The sequence below is a fragment of the Falco rusticolus genome, chromosome 8, assembly GCF_015220075.1.
Source record: "Falco rusticolus isolate bFalRus1 chromosome 8, bFalRus1.pri, whole genome shotgun sequence".
In the NCBI taxonomy this organism is placed as follows: Eukaryota; Metazoa; Chordata; class Aves; order Falconiformes; family Falconidae; genus Falco; species Falco rusticolus.
This window is the reverse complement of record NC_051194.1, coordinates 44,392,771-44,412,109: the sequence shown is the minus strand read 5'-3', so window position 1 is coordinate 44,412,109 and position 19,339 is coordinate 44,392,771. Positions and strand designations below refer to the sequence as shown.

The 19,339-nt window shown below is 36.6% G+C and overlaps 1 protein-coding gene across 9 annotated transcripts in view; it reads right to left on the bottom strand.

Annotated features, from left to right (window-relative positions):
• MYO3B (myosin IIIB) overlaps nt 1–19,339 on the bottom strand; it is a 207,507-nt gene that overhangs the window by 63,565 nt on the left and 124,603 nt on the right. For 5 of the 9 annotated variants that reach the window (XR_005105902.1, XM_037398436.1, XM_037398438.1 and 2 more), the window contains 7 exons: nt 17,147–17,226; nt 14,080–14,100; nt 13,115–13,192; nt 11,072–11,277; nt 2,034–2,145; nt 959–1,121; nt 162–242 (listed from right to left, as the gene is read on the bottom strand). Coding sequence is in view for 5 of the 9 variants with exons in the window: in XM_037398436.1 (XP_037254333.1) it covers nt 162–242; nt 959–1,121; nt 2,034–2,145; nt 11,072–11,277; nt 13,115–13,192; nt 14,080–14,100; nt 17,147–17,226 (741 nt within the window). In the remaining 4 variants the exon portion in view is untranslated. Of the gene's footprint in view, nt 1–161; nt 243–958; nt 1,122–2,033; nt 2,146–11,071; nt 11,278–13,114; nt 13,193–14,079; nt 14,101–17,146; nt 17,227–19,339 lie in introns of those variants that run through there. The other 4 variants (XM_037398440.1, XR_005105903.1, XR_005105904.1 and 1 more) reach the window with 4 other exon arrangements.

The window sequence follows — 19,339 nt, the reverse complement described above, 5'->3', positions numbered from 1 at the left end:
CCTGATACCTGTCACTGATGTCTCTTGATACTGAAGAACAGACAATCAGAAGTAATGTTTTTGATAGCTTTTGTTGGACTGCATGTATTTCTGTTGGCTATGAGACATGAAATCACCCACAGCAAAATAGGTGTTGGCAATTGAAATAATGTTTTAATTACCTGCTTGAATATGTATAGCAGCATCAGTTCTTCTGTTCCTTATTTCCTTGTACTTCCTGCGAGCTCCATATCCTCTCCAGGCTAAAAATACAAAACCATGTGCTGGAAATTACATTTATTCAAGGAAGTGCTACAGAGTCTACAGAGTCAGAGATGTGCTGAAACTTTCATCCCTCCTGCCATAATCACTCCAGCCCCCACCCCTAATACATCTTCCCCACCCACCCACATGTTGAACTCTGAGTTCACGACTGCAGTATTCACATCCCCACAACTTCAAACATTGCTTCACTCATCCAAATTTTAATTGTCACCATGTGCTCACTGATGTCCCAACCCAAAAGTCAAAGGTACATGATCATGCCAGCACAAGAACTCCCCCCCACACAGAGCTCCCCAAATTCAATATAAGAAAGCTTGCTAAATTACTGACAATCAGCCTCTCAGGCCCACCCCACAATGTACGTTATTTGGAATTCTGGTATACATTGTGGTGGCGAGGAGCATGCTACTCATTTCATTTATGTGCTGCATGCTAATGTAAACACACCTAACAATATTTTCATTTTGTGCATCACATTCAAAATACTAAAATATTTAAATAAAGACATTACCAAATACTAAGATGACGCCTTAGAAGTAAATCAATAATATTTGCATCAATTAGCTGTAGAGAAAAGCACCTCTGGTTATTTTGATTTCATAATAAACTGTTATGAATGAATAAATAATGTACATGCAACTTAACAACTTGAAATGAAAAATCACTCAGTGAAACAGGGAATGTGAACATTTACCTGACTGTATGGTAACAGCACTATTTTCTCTCTTCTCTTTGACTTTCTTGTACCTCCTTGCTCCAAGCCATCCCTTGATATAGGCTTGCATGATCACCACCCTCCCTATAACTTCTCGCAGGAACAAATTTAACTGCTCTATATGGTAATACTTCAGAAAAACCTGAAATTGAACAAAAAAATTAAAAAATCAGTATTACATGCAGTAGTAACATAACCTCTTGTATTCTGCCTTTTCATTAGTCTTACATCAGCCTATTTTAGGGCACCATTGCCGAGAAAACTGAGTAATCTTGTGAATCAAACATTTGCTCTCAGTGTGCTTGTGGAATTCCACTGACCAATTAAAATCACCCCACTGCAAAATAAACCACATATTTACCCTCTTTGCAAAGTAAATTGGCAAAGTGGATATTTTCAGGTATCAATAAGTTTGAAATATAGCCTTTCTTGACACTGGGAAAATAAATCCTGGGTTGATTTTTTTCTTAGACATAATATTCTCTAACAGCAATCTGCCTCAGGAGGCAAATCCTATGGGTGCTTACATATACTTTATCTGGGTCTTGAGCAGGAAAATTCTCCTTGTTTTTCCTGTGTGCACTGTAAAACAACTCAAGACACTGTATAGCATCCTTTTCAGAGAAGTCATCCACTCCACTTTAAACCATGAACAAAGGTTCTTAACACAGCCAGAAGGATCTCACCTGAAACTCCACAAATGGACAATGTACTAACCAGGCTCACAGGATACGCCAGAGTATGAAGTTTCAGTCAGGTCGTGATTAAGAGCAGGAGGAACTTCAGGAAGGCACTACTACAGCAGGCACTGACAGATGTACTGTCCTTATTGAGGCAGCCACATGCAGAATGCACCTTGGGGAGCTACCCAATACACCCCTCCTCTTGCAGCACTAGCTCAGCTGGCTTTGGAGGGCAGCTCCATAAGCTGGGAGACAAACTGGAGCAAATTCCTTGCTTTTTTTTTGTTTATTCATGCCGTACTTTTCAAACCACTATTACACATGTTTTGCTAAAAGGATACTATCCTTGAGAAAATGTTAGCACCCTCTACCTTGGTTTTCCCAAGAATCCAGTTGTCTAGTTTAGATCTCTCCAAAATGGCAAGACAGTTTTCTCTGCTACCAAGGGGAGTCTCGTGTGCCTTGAATGCAAGGTAATAATACCTGCAAAACCAAATGACAAAGAAAGAATTGACTTGACAATCAATATGTACTTTCACAGCTCTTCTCTAGCTCAGAGCTGCCTCTCCAGAACTAACAGGCCAAATTCTCCCGTACACTCAGTCCTCTTCATAAATCATGGCACAGCTGTCATGAACAGACACTTGAGCATATACATGGCATAGGAAAATAAGTGGTACCACAGCGGTGACAAGAATCTGCTGCATTCTAGAAATCCCCAGCCAGTGTAATCATCCATAAAGGTCTTTCACAAAGCAGTGCAAATCAGGAAACACCCAAGGCTGTTCTAAGTTCTCAGATGAACGAGTGAGCGAGTGACAGGGAAAAGAAAAAGTGCTTGAAATCAGAGTAATAGAAAGCAAGGCAAAAATGAAACCTTTTGCATAACACACTTAAGCATGCCATCTACAGAGCTGTCTAATATACTTTGGTACAGTTACATCTCACTGCAAGTCTGCAAGTTCTTTTGAATAAGCAGGTGCTTCCTGAGGTGTTCAATGGACCCTTACAGATTTCTGAAGTGGGACAGACGTCAAATACTAGCACCAAAGACAGAAAAACCCCAAAAGTTATTCATAACCTGATGCCTGTTTCTTTTGAGAAATGCTAAAAAGGCATTTCAGAATCTTTCAATATTTTAATTACTGGTATTGGTCATTTTGCACAAAGAAATATAAAAGGCCTTGACATTCTTTGGGAAGCATAAATCCACATAAGAAGTCCAAGGCTCTTGAGCTTGCAACAGGATTGCCCCCATCAAGGGAACTCAGGGGAGCTTCCCACTTTCAGTATGCCTAGCAGAAAGACTGAGAATTCTCAATCAGTGAAGGTAAAGGCCAGCACTAGGCGGGTAGGCAGTACAATGATACGGTGATATCAGCTGATTACTGCAGCTGAACGGCTGCCACTGTATGTGAAGAATAAAGATTATTTTACAGTAAAAACAACTCTCATATCAATCTTAACTTACAGACGGCAAGACGCTCAGACTGCAGACTGTGTTTCACACCTCCAGAAGAGGTCATATATATGTGTAATTAAAACAACTGTTGCTGATATCATGTTGGCAAGGATTTTATCAGTGCTGATGGTTAAACAGAACTAGCAGCTATTTTAAAGAAAAAAGAAGTTAATTACTTCTCATATGAATGTAACAATTTTCTTCACTCACAAGGATTTCTGTGGTTATGATTAGGTTTGTAAATCATTAGACATTATGTCTAATTTTTCTGTTTGATTAAGATAATTAATTGGAATGATTATGATAAATTTTAGTGGCCTTTGGAGCAGACCTGTACTAAACAACATTGACTTTTCTTTTGTCCACATTCCCTTGCAAAGAACAACCCCTAACAATTACGTGAAATAACGTTATTGTGCAAATAGTTGATGAAAAATGGATGCAAAATGTTTGAACTAAATTAAGAATGAACGGACCAATCCCTACTTGTAAAGCTACCATGCATTAATTTAGAATGATTTTATGCTATTTAAGTAACTCTACCTGCAAACAATTATGTTAAGTAACAGCAAGAACATGTGCCAGTTAGTTTACAAATTTAAGGTTATTTTAGCACACGTACATTGTTAGATGGTAGCAACTACCAGCTCAGCTCTCATTTATGAAGCACCATGTCTTGTCTTGGTCTTTAAAAGTTACACTTCCACAGATGCTATTCAATTTACATTGTGTTTGAGAGGAACTGGTAGGATGAGCAAACCATTCTCCTAATCAGCAGCATGGGAAAGAGCCATCAGGTGCTCTTTAAAACACAAAGAGAAGAATCTGACCAGCAAACCTCAAAGACAGATTCCTCTGTAGCCATGTAGAGGCAAGAAAATATCCTACCTTATACTGAAGAAAATATGGAGAAGCAGTTAGAACGAATGAAATAGCTCAAGACCTCTTTTTTTTTTTAATCAGGAGAATATGATTTTCAAATATTAGCTCCAGTTAATCTCTAGATATTAGCTCCAGTTGTCACAAGAAAGCAAAAAGAACCACTAAAATAGTCAATAAAGATCAAAGGGGAACAAAATGACATCTGAAGGCAGAAGAACTGGAATCAGTCCTGGACTGGAGACATAAGATACTCACCAACTGGAGGCACTGCCTGCTTTGAATAATGACAGAAGATTATGTATTACTGGTTATTTTTAATCAGTGACTTTCTCAATAACATGATATTGCAAATTCTTTAGCCAAGTCTTTCAAAATATGAACAAATGCCATTTAGTAGGTATGAAGAAACATGGTGCGTTTAAAAGAAAAAAAGTATGTTTCCTCCACCTTATTACTTAACGATGCCAGTTTTCACAAGACAAATGGTATTATGACTTGCACTAATAAACCTCAGATTTGAAATACACATATCACAGAAAATTTGTGACAGATTATATACATATCACAGACAATAGCATGCAATTTCAACAGATACTTGACAGATACATCAGGAAATTGCACTAATATTAAATTGCAATTTGCTTTCAAGGCCAGTTCAGATAGCCACGTTATTTACCCATGTATGTAACCTGGGCTTCTTTCCTTCGGAAGGAAAGAAGGATTCAAGTGAGCAATAAGATCAGTTTTCTGGTTGTTCATACATCTTCTAAAGCATGTTTAGTTGGGAATTTTAAAACCACAAAACAGTTTTTAGATAGCACTGCTGCAATAAAATAGTCAAGGGGGATCACATCATTTTCGATTCTTACTATTCTACCAGTAACATTCTAATTACTGAGAATTTGACTTCTTATTTGTGACAAATTCTGGAATAAAAAGTATTTTTGAGCTATGTAATTTACATGTCCAACTATACTGTTTTGTTTATGAAAAACTTCAATATCTTTCAAATGTACCCTCTCCATTAGCTCTCTTTCATGATCCACAATGTAGTTGCTTTTCTTAATCAGAAAAAAATGCCATAAATAAAACAATGACCATTTTCATATAAAATTCTGTTTTAACAAATATATTTTACAAATTTATCTGTGTTCTAAGAAAGCAAGCCATTCAGAATGACAGTAGCTTTACAAACCATGGGAATAACTTCAGTTTCTGTATTTGTAAACATATTGTCTCTGAATATTTCATAAAAACTTCCTCTAAATTGTGTTTTTCCAAACATTTTGATTGATTTAATGACTGCACAGAAGGCTCCTGTAACTGATTAAACATGCTAGAATGTTAGATTTTCAATAACAGGTCTTCCTGTTCCTTTTCAGTTATGTCATAAAAAATAAGGCAGAAATTACTCTACTCATCAAAAATCAGGCCTAGCAATATGAGACTGGCAATTTCTTTTTGATTATTTCTCCTCCAGACCTGCTTTTGGAATTTGCATTCTGCATAGTAAAAGGTCTCTAGGTAGTGTTCCAAAGCTCAAATCCACATTTTTTTAAGCAAACACTTTGTTTTCTGTCTGGTCCCTGTTTTCATGACTGAATGACATAACTACACATGCATGAGTAGTTTGACTTGTGCTCAGGATAACTGTATGTCTGGCAGCACAGCATAAGGTCATCCAATTATTTTACCTAATCTAAAATCTTAGTACAGAAATGGACCACATGGAATATTTTGCAGGAAGGCAAAATGTTTCCCCTTAATGTATCTGGTAAAAACACACAAATATTTTACATGATGAAATGGTAGAGAAGACGTCTGGGAATGCACCCAAAACTTTGGGGCATATGCAACTACAATTGTTCATTTAGATTCACTGGTCTAATTTCATCTCTATCATACTTGTGAAATCTAGTATACAGAGATCACAGTGACCTCTATTTACTACGTTTCACCAAGAGAAGAAGCCAGATATTTAATTTCAGAAAAGTGAGCTAGAAATCCCAGTTGCTTCCAGATGAGATGAAAATTTCACAACTCTACTTTTTTATTTCCATATCTGTGTTTGTTATTCCAGCAGAAAACGCAGTAGACTGGAATACTTCAGTGATCTTCTATGTTAAGACAATACTTTTATTTCTATTTTTAAAAATGAAGTTTATAGTACTTCATGTGTTGTTGCATAAACATACACATATTTGTGCAAAAATACATTATTTTCCTGGGTTATACATTCTGCTTGAAAATTTCCTACATGTGACACATTCATCTACTTGTTTCCTAGAAGTAGTTGACTGATCAATTTCTCAGTAGCAGTGAGACTAAGTAAGAGAAACGTAATTTCAGCAGAACTAATTTCTCAGAGCTGATGAAACTCTGGAATTATGTATTTCTTAACCAGTGGTCCTTATACTGCACTACAGACTATCCCTCACGGACATGAATAGTATTCCAGACAAAATTTACATTAAAATGGGATTAAACAGTACTTAATAGTCATTAGGCATAAACCAATATTTTTTAAAAGTTAAATTTAAGCCCAGATCAACAATTGTAAAGCTAGAACATGCAGATTTAAGGTTAAAAGTTAAAAACATCCAAGTATGCTAAGATATCAAAAACTTCAGAACGATGCTATGCATTAACTACCTGATTATGGCCAAGGCATTTTAGTGTTGGTGGTTTAGATTAGATAAACTGATCGTAAACAAATGGCTCCTTAAAGGGTGAACTGTGGAACTGTTCAATAAATAGCATTCAAACAGCACCATTAACTACTATACCAGTGTCTCTTACTAAAGTTCCCTTCACATTCCAGACTTAAAAGCAGCATCAATTCAACACAATAAACTCAAAAAAGTAATGGTTAACCATTTTTCTCTTTAAAACAAATCTCTGTGGCAAAATATACTGGCCTGAAGTGGAGAATGGATAATGATATGTGAAAAGTATGAGGTGCAAGAGGGCAAAATCCCTTTCTAGCCAGACTCCAAGCAACAGTAGGGAGATTCTCAACATTCCAAAATATGTTTTTACCTTCTCATCCTTGGAGCTGGAAAATTCAAAACCAAACAAACATGTTTTTAGAACTGAAAGAGTCATTAAATAACTTTCAAAAATTTCTAACTTGTATTGGTTGTACCTCAGTATTGGTTGTACCTCATCTCTTTCGGAAGCTTTCACATCTGAATTCATATGACTAATTACATCTGACTCTATATTGACAGTATGAATGAAATAGTGTAAATGTAAATGAAAAAAACATCCCAGATACTCTTGAAATTCAGTAACAGATAACTAACACTTATGCTGTAAATAACCAGATAAACATAGAATCTCAGAAAGGCACATTTGTTCCATTCTGCATATACAATTCATAAGGGGTTAGCAGACTCTTTACTCCTAGGTTTCCTACTCTCTCCATCCTGCAATTGTTTACCAATGTTCTGTGAATGACAAGATTCTAGAAAGTGTATGTGGAAGGTACAGCAGTTTACCATATTTAAAGCATACAGGAACATTATACAGATCTGGTGAAATCTTAAAGTTTCTGAAAAAAATACCAAATATTTCCATGGATAACAGTAACACCAAAATATGGGAGATGATACAGTTTTATTTCCAGAAATCACTTAAGGACTTTGGTACAGTGTAGACTCAATAAATTTGCATTAAAACCTCTAACTCAGTGTTGACTTCTAATTCAGTGCTTCCCCGATTTTGAATAATAAAGAAGTTATCACTACTGAATTTTGGGGGTTAGAAGAAAGCACATACTGAGGTAACAATTTTTACAGGATTTTGCAGTATGTGACCAGCTTTTATTCCTAGCTCCTATGAATGCAGAATGTGAGTCATTAAGGTCAATGTGGCTTTATATGGTCATGACAAATGATTTGGTCACGATATGGTCATGACACAGATTTGCACTGTGAGACTGAAAAAGCAGAACCAACCTCATTGGGTTCACTGTTACGGTAATAGCACTGGTATTGCCATGAGCGTATAACCTGAGTAACATCATCTGGCTACTGTGGAGTAAGTAGTACTTATAGGAAAAATGTATCCTGCATCATAATGCAACACAAAGAACTTTAATGAAGAATGTAAATGGGCAGAGAAGATAAAAGACAGTCATTAAATGAAACTTGTACCAAATTTCTCAACACGTTTCTATGTGCTTATGAGGCACTTCAAGCATGACAGCATTTAGCATCTATAGACTCTGAAGTCCCTTATCTTTCAACCCATGGTACAATACATGCCACATTAGAGAAAAGGTGTATACAGCTGGGGGATATGTGGTGAGGATACACCTACACACCCCATCACATCATGTGAAGCTCGAGGGGCCTGGGCACTTGTATATGGCAAGGAGCATCCCATCCAGTGGGACTTTCAGTGCAGGTCACAGCTAGAAAGCACACCTCAACTGCTGTGCAGCGCATGGTCACTGTGCAGCCCCACAAGCCAGGCACACCTGGCTGCCTGATCAGGTTAATAACCTGTGTCTGAAACCTGGGATTCCAGCCTGAGAGAGGGGCCATGCTGCTTCACAGGAAAAGTAAGACAGACACATGATGGCATGGGGAGCGAGACAAGGCTAATGGAGATGAAGTGCCCAAGACTTGACAGGTCTACAGTGTTTACAGGGGCTGCAGATTACATTTTCCTACTTTAAGTAAAAGAATATGTATATTTACATACATAAAACAGATGGTTGTATGCTTGGCTGAAGAAACATTGTGTGAACGACTTACAATTAAGTCGTCTCCTCACCATCTGTTTATTAACCCAATAAACTACACCTCCAGGTTTGCAACACTGAAATAATCTGTTCTACATGAAAACAGAAGACAGTAAAGAGTAACACTAGACACAGCTTTATCTTTTGTTTACCTCCCACCTGATAAACCCTGAATAGTTCTGTTCCCCTGCCTTTGATTGTTTTGTCCTCATATTTCCTGCTAAGAGTTTACAAAACAGCATTATTGAACAGGCAGATAAGAAGCACACCTATTTGTTTAATAACATCAAGGGAGAAAAAGTGCTGGCTCATCCATTTAGTTGTTCAGTTGCTCAAAAGGATCAAAATACCAATTAACTTGCTGGCTTAGAAAATCTTTGATATCCTCACATTTACTGACATTTTGAAACTCTTGTTCATACTTGCCTAATGTCTTTTTGATTATGAACAAAGAAGTGCCAATCTGTTTAGCATTTGACCTGTTTTCTCAAACATTTTTATGTATTCAACTACTCAGTTCCTAAAAACACTTGACTAGTCATGGCTGTAAGTTGAAGAAAAATGTTTCTTGTTCAATGGATAGTTTTTTAAGCATTGTTCTGTCCCCCCCACACCCCAACAGCAAAAAAAAAAATTTGTTTAAAAATAAAGCACGAACTGAAAAAAGGAGCAAGAACATCCACTCTCTCACCCTCCATTTATATTATGAACTCAGGAAGTGTTGTACACTGTTGGGCAAATTGCTAAATCTCTTTGCCCCCATTTTCCTTGTCATGTTGACTTTCTTTCTTGAAAGAACGACACCAAGTTGGATTGAAAACTTGGGGAGTATCTAACAAGATGTTAAACACAACTTGCCCTTATTTGCAGGAATGGAAAGCTACAGTCAGTGCTGCTATTATTACCATTACTTTTCAAGGTTGTATTCAAAGTCTGTGCAATTTTCAGTGAAAAGAGTCTACTGATAAAAGGCCTAATTTCCTCTCAATTTACACTGATTTCAGTGGAGTTAATCTTAGTTCACTTATGTGTAAATTGGACAGAAGTTAAGGTTAATAATTCTGCCTTTAGCCTCCTCAGGATGTTGCAAAGATGTGTTAGTGGTCACAGAAACTAATCTCTTTGTTAAACTTGCTTCAGAATGGTGTGACCTTCCTAAAATTAGTCATGTAACACAAAAAAATAGTTGAAGGAGATCATGTCTGAAAATTGAATTGCTTTGATGGACAAATGAACACGTTAGTTATCTTTCCTGGGATACATATCTCTAGTATTTTCCTACTACATATTCATTTGGCACACTAATATATTATAAATCAGAAAAATTCATATTTTTTCAGAATGAATTGATTAAGCTATGGTTTATCATTCAACATTTCTCAATGTAATGACCACAGATTTCCAAGCCCAAATGAAGTAAACAACCCCTATCTCTGGTTTTTAGAAAGGCCTGTGAAACTGTTTATATCTCTTTCACAAACATTATCAGCTCCTTCCCTTAGCATCATATGAATGACTTGCTTTCAGTAGATTAATCAACTCTGTATTGTCTAGATGAGCAACCTCCAGTTCAGAAAATATCACTAAATACTTGATTTAGCCATTCACTACTTGTTGCTACTGTTGAGTAGTTGATTGCTTAATGGTACTGCTTCTGCTCCATAACATATAGACTGGAAAACAGTAAATACTACAGAAAAACATACTTTAAATCCAGAGGAAACAATAATGATCATATAAACATATTGTCATCATAAAGACAATAGCATTTCCTGAATCAAATCTACAACTTTTTGAGACTGAGAATAGTGTTAAAGCCAGTCAAAGTAGCCATGACAACGGTTCACTTGAACAGAGATCCGGTTATAATTCGTATCTCCAAGATAAATGACTACAAGGCTGTGAAGCTATTATGAGGAATATTTCTAAATCTGAAGCTTTTATATCAGCTTGTTCTTAAGCGTGTGCACATCCTTCATATGATGGCTGAAGGTCACTGACCTCCCAAATCCTTGTATTATCCAAGTATGATGCATAATTTTCACTAACAAGCAGAGTCAACAGCCTCTACTGAGTGAACCACTGGGACAGGCTTGCTACTAAGTGTTCACTGCTTGTCTCACATTGACTTTTCTGTTAGAGCTCAGATCTCTCTTGTAGTCCTTATCTCTGATAGTGTCTGCTCTCATTAGAGAATCAGACCATACATGTACAGATCAATGTTTGTAGAACTTTCTGTACTTTGCACTTAAAAACTTGGAATATATTTTACTGAATGGAGTTTTAAAACAACAGCCATGCTATAGAAGTCTTACCTTTTCACAAACTCTTCAAAGAGGATACGATGAGAATACCCTTTTTGACGTATTTTTACAGTTTCCAGAATTCCAGTGTATCGTAGCTGCAATAGAACTCTCTCATGAGAAAACATCAGTGCTTCTCGATCATCATTAGGTTTAATGCAGCGGATAAAGTGAGGCTGTCCAACAACCATTTTGGATAAAAGATCCATGAGGGAATACTAGTGAGGGAAATAAAAAAGACACACACCTGACAAAAACTGCAATGCAACTACTTAAGCAGGAGATACATATTTGTAAACAGCATGTAATGGTTGATTATATTTTAATCAGTAATGTTAATCTGCACTGATGTTTTATTAACTTTTAAGCTTTTGGCTAAACCCCAGAACCTATTAAAAGTTTTCAACTGTAAAAAAAATCATTAATCTAGTTCTTATTTCTTTCTTCTTATACCTTTCTCTTCATCTCTTCTTATACCACATTTCTGTAGTTGAAGAAGGCCCATATTAAAAAAAAGAACTGAAAAATGTCCTAACTGTAATTCAACTGTAGGCACATTTGACCAATCAAATATCCCCAACAGAAGAACAAACTTTACTGTGAAACAATCAATCACAGAAATTCACAGGAAATCATGGGGAAAGGGTTGCAAGAAGTCATCAGTTCAGTCCTCTGCCCAAAGAGAACACTAGATGTATCTGTATCATTTCAGGCACACCTCTATTTAATCCATTTTTCAGAATCACTGAGAATATAGACTGCACAATCTCCCTGGACAATCTACTGAAGTGCTACATTATCATGACTACTCATAATGTTCTTAACATCTAACCTAAATCTTCCTGCTAAAATGTAGGCCCATTACTTTTTTTCCTATCCACCCTGGACATGGAAAACAATTTTTTCCATTGCATTTTACACCAAAATGAAAAAACTGTGATCAGATCATATATGTCTGCTTTTCCAATGACCCCTCTGAACACTGATACTTCTTCTCCACCCTCACCTCATTAACCTACTGTACGAGAAGTAGTCTTTGCAAATACAGTATCTCAAAATCATGTACAATTTCAAGTTGACTGGTCACTTTGCTGTAGGCTGCATACATATTATGCTGTCTTTCACACTCACTCCTCCACTCCACTTTTTTTGTTGGTTTTTTTTTAAATTTTATTTTCTTAACAGTTCCTGCACAGCTGATATCTTCATAGTTCTTTGCAAGAGCACTCTAAATCCACACTTGTATTACTACACAAATAAGTCTGAATGTATGTCCTTGTACCCTCCACACTGGGGCAACATCCCAGTATACATCAGCTTCCTCCGTGCCTGTCCTTACACTATTTTGCACAACAAAGAAAACAGGTATTCCTGCCCGGACCCACTCTGGCACAGCAATGTGAACTTCCCCTTTCTGCACAGTACAAGTGCAGCCCAACCACTCAAAACTTTTCCATTCTGCAATGGCTGCAAGAAAAAAACATTAACCAACAGCCTTGGATTGGCATGTGTGTTTCCTGACTCTTAACCTTCCAGTCAATATTCCCAATGTCTTTTCCATACCTGTTTGATTTAAACATACATGCAGAATACGCATTGCCCTAGTCAGGATTAGTACTGATAAAATGGTAATGCATACGATTTACAACAGTACTCCCAAAAGATGGATTGTTTTTACTTATTAGCACAAATGACAAATCTTTATCTTTAAAAGTAGGTATGCCTAAGCTGGTGAAAAAATATGAAGGCTTTAGTAATGAATGACAGCTACTTTATTTACACAAAATCAGTTTTCTGTCCTCAAAGAGGCCTGCTCTAGTCATCCAGCATTTTAGATGGAAATAGTCTGTTATAAATGTACTCCGCAAAATTATAAAAGTGCAAGTATGAGGAAACAAAAAGAAAAAGCAAAAGAAAATTTATGAGTCTACAAAGGTCTCACACAGAGTGAAAGAATTCTCTTATTATTCTCCTTGATCTCACAATCCCACTAATATTTTACACATATCTATTGCTCTTATCATCAAAATGTTGTTTACAATTTAACTTTTGTACCCTAAAATAGGAAGCCATAGTTTGCCGCTTCATGTTAGTTGTTTCCTCAGGGTGTCGCATAACCTCCATTGTGTCAACCTGGAAGACAAAACTCAGCTGTTAGAGCTGTCCCAGGAACACTGCAGACCCACCGCAACTCACCCATAAAAGCTAGGTTCAGGTTTTGTTAGGGTCATTCCTTCAGGCGTGAGTACTTCAGAGTACTTTATCAGAAGTAGGAAGGCCAGGCAGCTGTCAAGATGCAATACCTTATGAACCGATTTCCAAAAAGCGTTCCTCTTATCACCACTACAATGAACTCCAGGCCCAGGAAGTAAATTGAGCTGTCTCATTTTGCTCGTGTATGGAAAAAATGTTGTTGGATAACAAGTGGTAAACAAAGTAGGTAATCTCAGAATGTGTCTTTTCCTTTCAGCTGCTGTGGTTACTATTAATTACTTTAAATTGCCATTTTGATGCCAAGAATTTCAGCAATCTCACTCTGCTGAATTGCCATAGCTTCAAATACCGCCTTTTCAGCATTTCAGATGAGTTATTTTTAGAGGGTATACATGGACAGCAAACATATTGCTCCTTGTATATTTTAGTTATATTGTCAGTACAGCTGTTCTTATCAAAATGAAACCAGAATTTATGAATGAGTATAACCATGGTTACCAATCACAAGCAGATTGTGTTGCTGTATTACAGCTCAACAAAATTAAAGAAAATCAACCAACATCCTGTTTGCATGGAGCATTAGCAACATTTTAGCATTCACTTGCTTTGTGGCAGTTTACCATCTGCTCTGACCAGGTGGCATTTGTATAAACCAGATAATGCTCTTGTCAGCACCTGTGCTACACTTCCTGGACTTTGGTCCACACGATCATTTCCAACACTCACTGACTTAAGACCACTACTCTGAACACTAAAAGTAATTGCTGAAAGATCACAGTTCTCAATAAAGCAAATGTGTCTCTTACCTTCAGGAGGTATTTTGGAGACTGCATGCAAAATATAAAGGAAATGAAAAACTAAGTAGTAATAGATCAAGAAAATGGATTTTGTGTTGGGGAAGAAATCAAAAGAAAACTTGTGAAGACAAAATTCAGAATACAGATGGTGCAAAGGGAGACAGATTTCCATAAGGTTGACCGTAAAAATTTCAGTATATTTTTGTAATCTGTGATGTTCTAGCCCAGAGTGGTGTACATGCATTAGTGCACATCTCAAACTAACATGAGGGGGAAAAAAGGATGCCGTTTGATTTCAGTTTTAAGGATGTTAACAGAAAACTCTGTAGTATATCCTAGGAAAAATGCCTTATCAGCATAGATAGCATCAAAAATCTTAAGATGTCACCTGACAAAGTGAGCATCAATGACCTAACCAGAACAGCAGGCATGTCCATGGAAAAGGATATGGGAATGTTTCAAAGCTATCTTTGCAAAACAATTGCTTTTTAAGAATCGATATCTAAATCTCTAGTAAAGGTCAGGTGGAAGACAAAACCATACCAGTGAATACTGACAGTAAATTCAGAACAACTGGTAATATTTAATTTTACAAGACAGACAATTTAACCATAAAGAATACCAAATAAAGAGCAAAAGCAAATAGTTTGAGGACTGCATTGAAGCCCAAATGCCCATGCATTTGAGCTTGCAAATTGGATTCTTGTCTGTCTAGAAAAGCACGGACTCTTAGTGATACTGTTGTTGGAGGTCCAGCACTCAAGTTCTCTGTCATATCTGGAATATCTGCTGTCCAATAAAGGGCAAGCTTATGCTCTACCTTTTGGGCAGTAGGACACTGCAAGCATCTCTTTTCACAGCTGCTTATTTTCACCAAACCTGTAGAACCTTATGATCTTTGAGACTGCCACTATGTCAAATATGGTTTACTACAACCTGCTGTGTTCAAAAGGATTTTGTTTTGTTTTGTTTTGGGTTTTTTGGGGGGGAAGGGAACCAGCACACAAAAAGACAGATGGTCAGAAACATTCACAGAGGAGATGTAATACACTTTTTCTCAGAAAATCAGGGCAAAACCAGTATCATGAAGTTTTCCATTTTTCCTATGGAAGTGAGTTGTAAATTCAGATCTGTGCAATCTGTAAGGACTAGGATCAATTTCCAAACCTTTTTGACAAGAAACATTTGAAGTTTCCATTAGAAAAATTCTGATAGACCCTGAAACTAGGGAGATTTTCCTGTAAGAATGTTTATAAGTTTGCCTCTGGTTTTACGGTAGGGCAATAATTGCATGTACAAAAGGCAATAGGCTTTATCACTGTTGGCTTGGTAGAAAATGATAGAACATAATAAGAATGTCATGATATAATCTTATGTTTTAAATCACTAGCTAGTCTTTTTAAACTAAAATGAAGAATATTTCAACTGTTAAGTCACATTTTTACATGACAGTAGTAGTGATGTACAATATACGTTTATATGTTTAAAAATGAAGTGGAAAACCTACAAAACACAAACTGTTCTGTCACTAAAATGTATTGCTTATAATAGTTTTGAAACAATATTGAAAGAATGATATATGACATCATGTCACCTTATGAAGTCACTGGAAATTATTACTTTCACATATTGACCACACCTGCTGCTGGCATGGTACAAAATGCTGTAAAACCAAAAAAATACATTGAGAAAAAAAGCTCATAAATTAAACAATAAATGAAAATTTCCAGACTTCCAAACAAAATTATGATGTTTGGATTTTTTAATAAATTGTAATTAGCAATTTAAAATCCTTTTCCCCAAAGTTGTTATGATTATACGAAGTTTTCTGAAATTATAATAAAGACTTTTTTTCAGCTAAAACCCATTTCAATTAAAATTTTCTGAATAGTACTGCACTTAGGCATGTTTTTTAGCTCCTGCTTTAAAAATTTGAGGGGTAAATAAAAACCACTTAAACACTACTTAGTAACTGATTGTGTTTATTAAAAGAGAATTGCTGTATTCCATTCCAGCTGTATCAAAATGCGTGCTTAGAAAGCTTACGTGGAATATAGCTGGATATGGAAGACAATGTGTGTATAACACAAGAAAACTGGAAAGGCCATTATTTGTCCTTCAGCACTGGAAGTGTTTATACCAGAGAGGAAATACATCTTTGAAATCCACACCTGTATTTGCAAGTATAGTGAAGGATATAGATGGTTGGGTGACATGAATTACTTTATCAGCATCTGAGCATGAGCTTCTAATAACAAGAAAGAATGAAAATAAATAGAAAACACATAACAAAATTCTGTAGACTTTTGAACAGTTGCTGTTACATTTGTTTTTAATAATTATTATTGCTTGCTTTGGAGGCAACTCCCCGCCCCCCCCCCCCTTTAAGTAAACTAATTCTAACAGTACTACTTAGGAATCAGGTACATGCTATCACCTTGAGGCACAAGAGTTTTCCTCACAAATTCAGTGTACTCAGTTGGCAATACATCCTATTAACTGCCATAAAATTATCCCATTCCTTTGCAATTAATGCCACATACTTTTATGGCAAAATTCAGCAGCATTTAAATTACAGTTCTTTTTAAAGCAGAGTGGTTTTGCCAAGTTGTTCTTTTCTGGTCATCTATCAGTCACAAACATCTCCTGGTTTTTCACTTGCAAGTTGAACAAAAAAGGACTGCATTTTTAAAAAATTTTGTCTTTCGTACTGTTAAATACACTATTCAAATTTTACCTAATTAGATCTCTTTCTAGGGCCAAAATTACCAGAGGAAAACTTTGACCCCATTGAAATAAAGAGGAATATTGTGATCAATATCAATGTAACTGAGATTTCACTTCAAAAGTTTAAAGATTATCAGTAGTAAATTGATTCTTCACTGGACTCTGCAATAGAGTCTTTAATAAAACTGGAAATGTTGCTACCAGCTGAGGTGCATGTTTTCTGATATTAAGGCAGACTTTCATTTGTTGAGAACCTCACTATATACCTACACCAGCTATGCATCGTGTCCATAGTCTCACTGTAATATTTTATGAACAATTGCCTGTCTTCAAAGGGAACACTACTAACCTTGATACGACCAGCACTAAGCTGTGGAGGCAAAGACCTAGATGCTGCTGTCACTCTGGCTCTTGCTTGTGCCAAATTACCTGTTCGAACAGAAAGAAATACATACTGAAAAGACTGTTCAAGAAGCTTAGCAGGGAAAAATTTGTATGGTGGGAAATCAGTTTGTATAGTAGTACTAAAAATAGTAGACACCACCACACTTCTTCCACACCCCAGTCATTACCAATTGTGCCTGCAGAGCATTCAGCACAGGCATAACAGAGCGCAGTGTTGATTTAAAAGGGAGGAAAAAGTCAGTGATAAGGTGGTATGTCACTGACCTTAGCTACTGAGCTGATGAAAACAAGGACAGCACAAAGGCATACAGCTCAATCGCTAGTAATCAATTTCTCTGTGACTCATTGAGAGATTTGAAAGAGAAAAAGACAGCAGAAACAGTCTTGTTTCTATGAAATCCTGTGGATCCTGAAGTGTTTAGACAGCATTTTAAGCTCACAAACTAATTTAAGAGATGAGAAAATGATAAGACGGTATCTTTTTTTGACCTTTTGACATACAGGCCTGTTAATCCCCAATCTTATTGTCCCTTGGGGTTTTTAAAGACTGACTCAATTCCTCAGGCAAAAACATATTGTGGTGTCAACTGAAAGACCAGTGCCTTTTTTTAAATGTACAGTATGACGTGTCCTAAACTTTTTCCTCTGTACTTGCAGAAAGCCAAAGTCATCACAAAATAGCTTTTCAAAATAAAGGCTCAGAGAAGAGAGAGGAAGTGATACAGGACCGTGCATATGCAAGACACTCTGTATATTTCAAAGTTTTAGCAAGTCTAGCACAAGATGTCCAAATGTTTTCTCTGGCTATATCTTCAGAGGCTAAACTGTGATTAATAGCATTGAAAGAACCCTTTGAAGCAGGATTGGTGACATCAAAGCCCTAATCCATGGGTGGCAGGATTTTTATAATGAGTGGGAAGCATTTTAACACATTTCAAAGGATTTACAGCATGAATAAACAATAGGCCTCTGCAGATGTACCACACACCTTTCAGAACCAGAACACATAAATAAGTGTCCATTTTAATTTAAATGTAAATAAAGTGTTAACACTTCTTTCAGATGCTAAGTGCCTTGTTTGCATCAACCCCAGTGTTTAGCCCTTTGCTTTACGGAAAGGCAGTAACTCTAAACAGTCTTCAGAGTTTTCCTAAACTATATATTGCATAACTGTTAGGGAGGCTGGATGGGAAAAACAAAACCCAAGAACACTTAATCGCTGGTAATTATTCCATAAAGGAGCAGAGCAAACCCAGTGTCCACGTAACACCGAAAGGAACTTTTTCTCTTACTTTCCTCCGACAAGAAAAATACCAATCCCCTGAAAACAATCTGGGGGCCAGCACTCAACCACACCAGTGATGTTCTTTGGAGCGGTTCAAACATTCTGTATTCATTTTAAAGAGTATTTCTCTTTTAAGCTGCTGACATTAGGATTGATACAATGCTGCAAAACTGGCACTTCCTTTCCAGATCTAACAGAGTATGCTACCTGACAGTCTAAACCACAGTGCAGAACGCAAGGTATGTCCACATTTTTGGAAACTGCTTTAGGCTATACTGTATAGGATAATGAGAACTGCAACTCTGTTTTGAAAATCTTGCGTATCTATATACACACATGGTACATATGGTATATACATTTATGTCTCTAAGTTTAATAGCAATTACGTCAATGAGCAAGTAGTTGGTGAATTTATTTTTCTCTTAGCTGTAATTCTGATATTTTTGTATGTTAGAAATTAGTTTTCGGTGCCTTTTTTGGCCAAAGTAGACAGCCTTGGAAAGGTTGTTTTTGGCTAGGCTTCAGATTAGCAAGTCTAAAGCTTGAAAACCTTGCACTAGAGAACTGATGACACAACATGGGATAAAAGAGGGTTGTTGGGAGATGCAGCAAATTTGAAGCAAATTGTTTAAAATTAATAAAATTTTGCTGCATTTTAAAACAACTTGTAAAAAGGCTAATGACCAAATAAAATTTAGAATGATAAGACAGTTGGTCAAGGTTCACCACACTCACCACTGTCATCAGGTTTCTAAGGTTCATAATTAATAACCCTGAGCTCTCCCTTAGTTCCTCATGCAAAACTAGAACTAAACTTAACTTTTCTGATCTAGCACACCAAGCAAACAAATA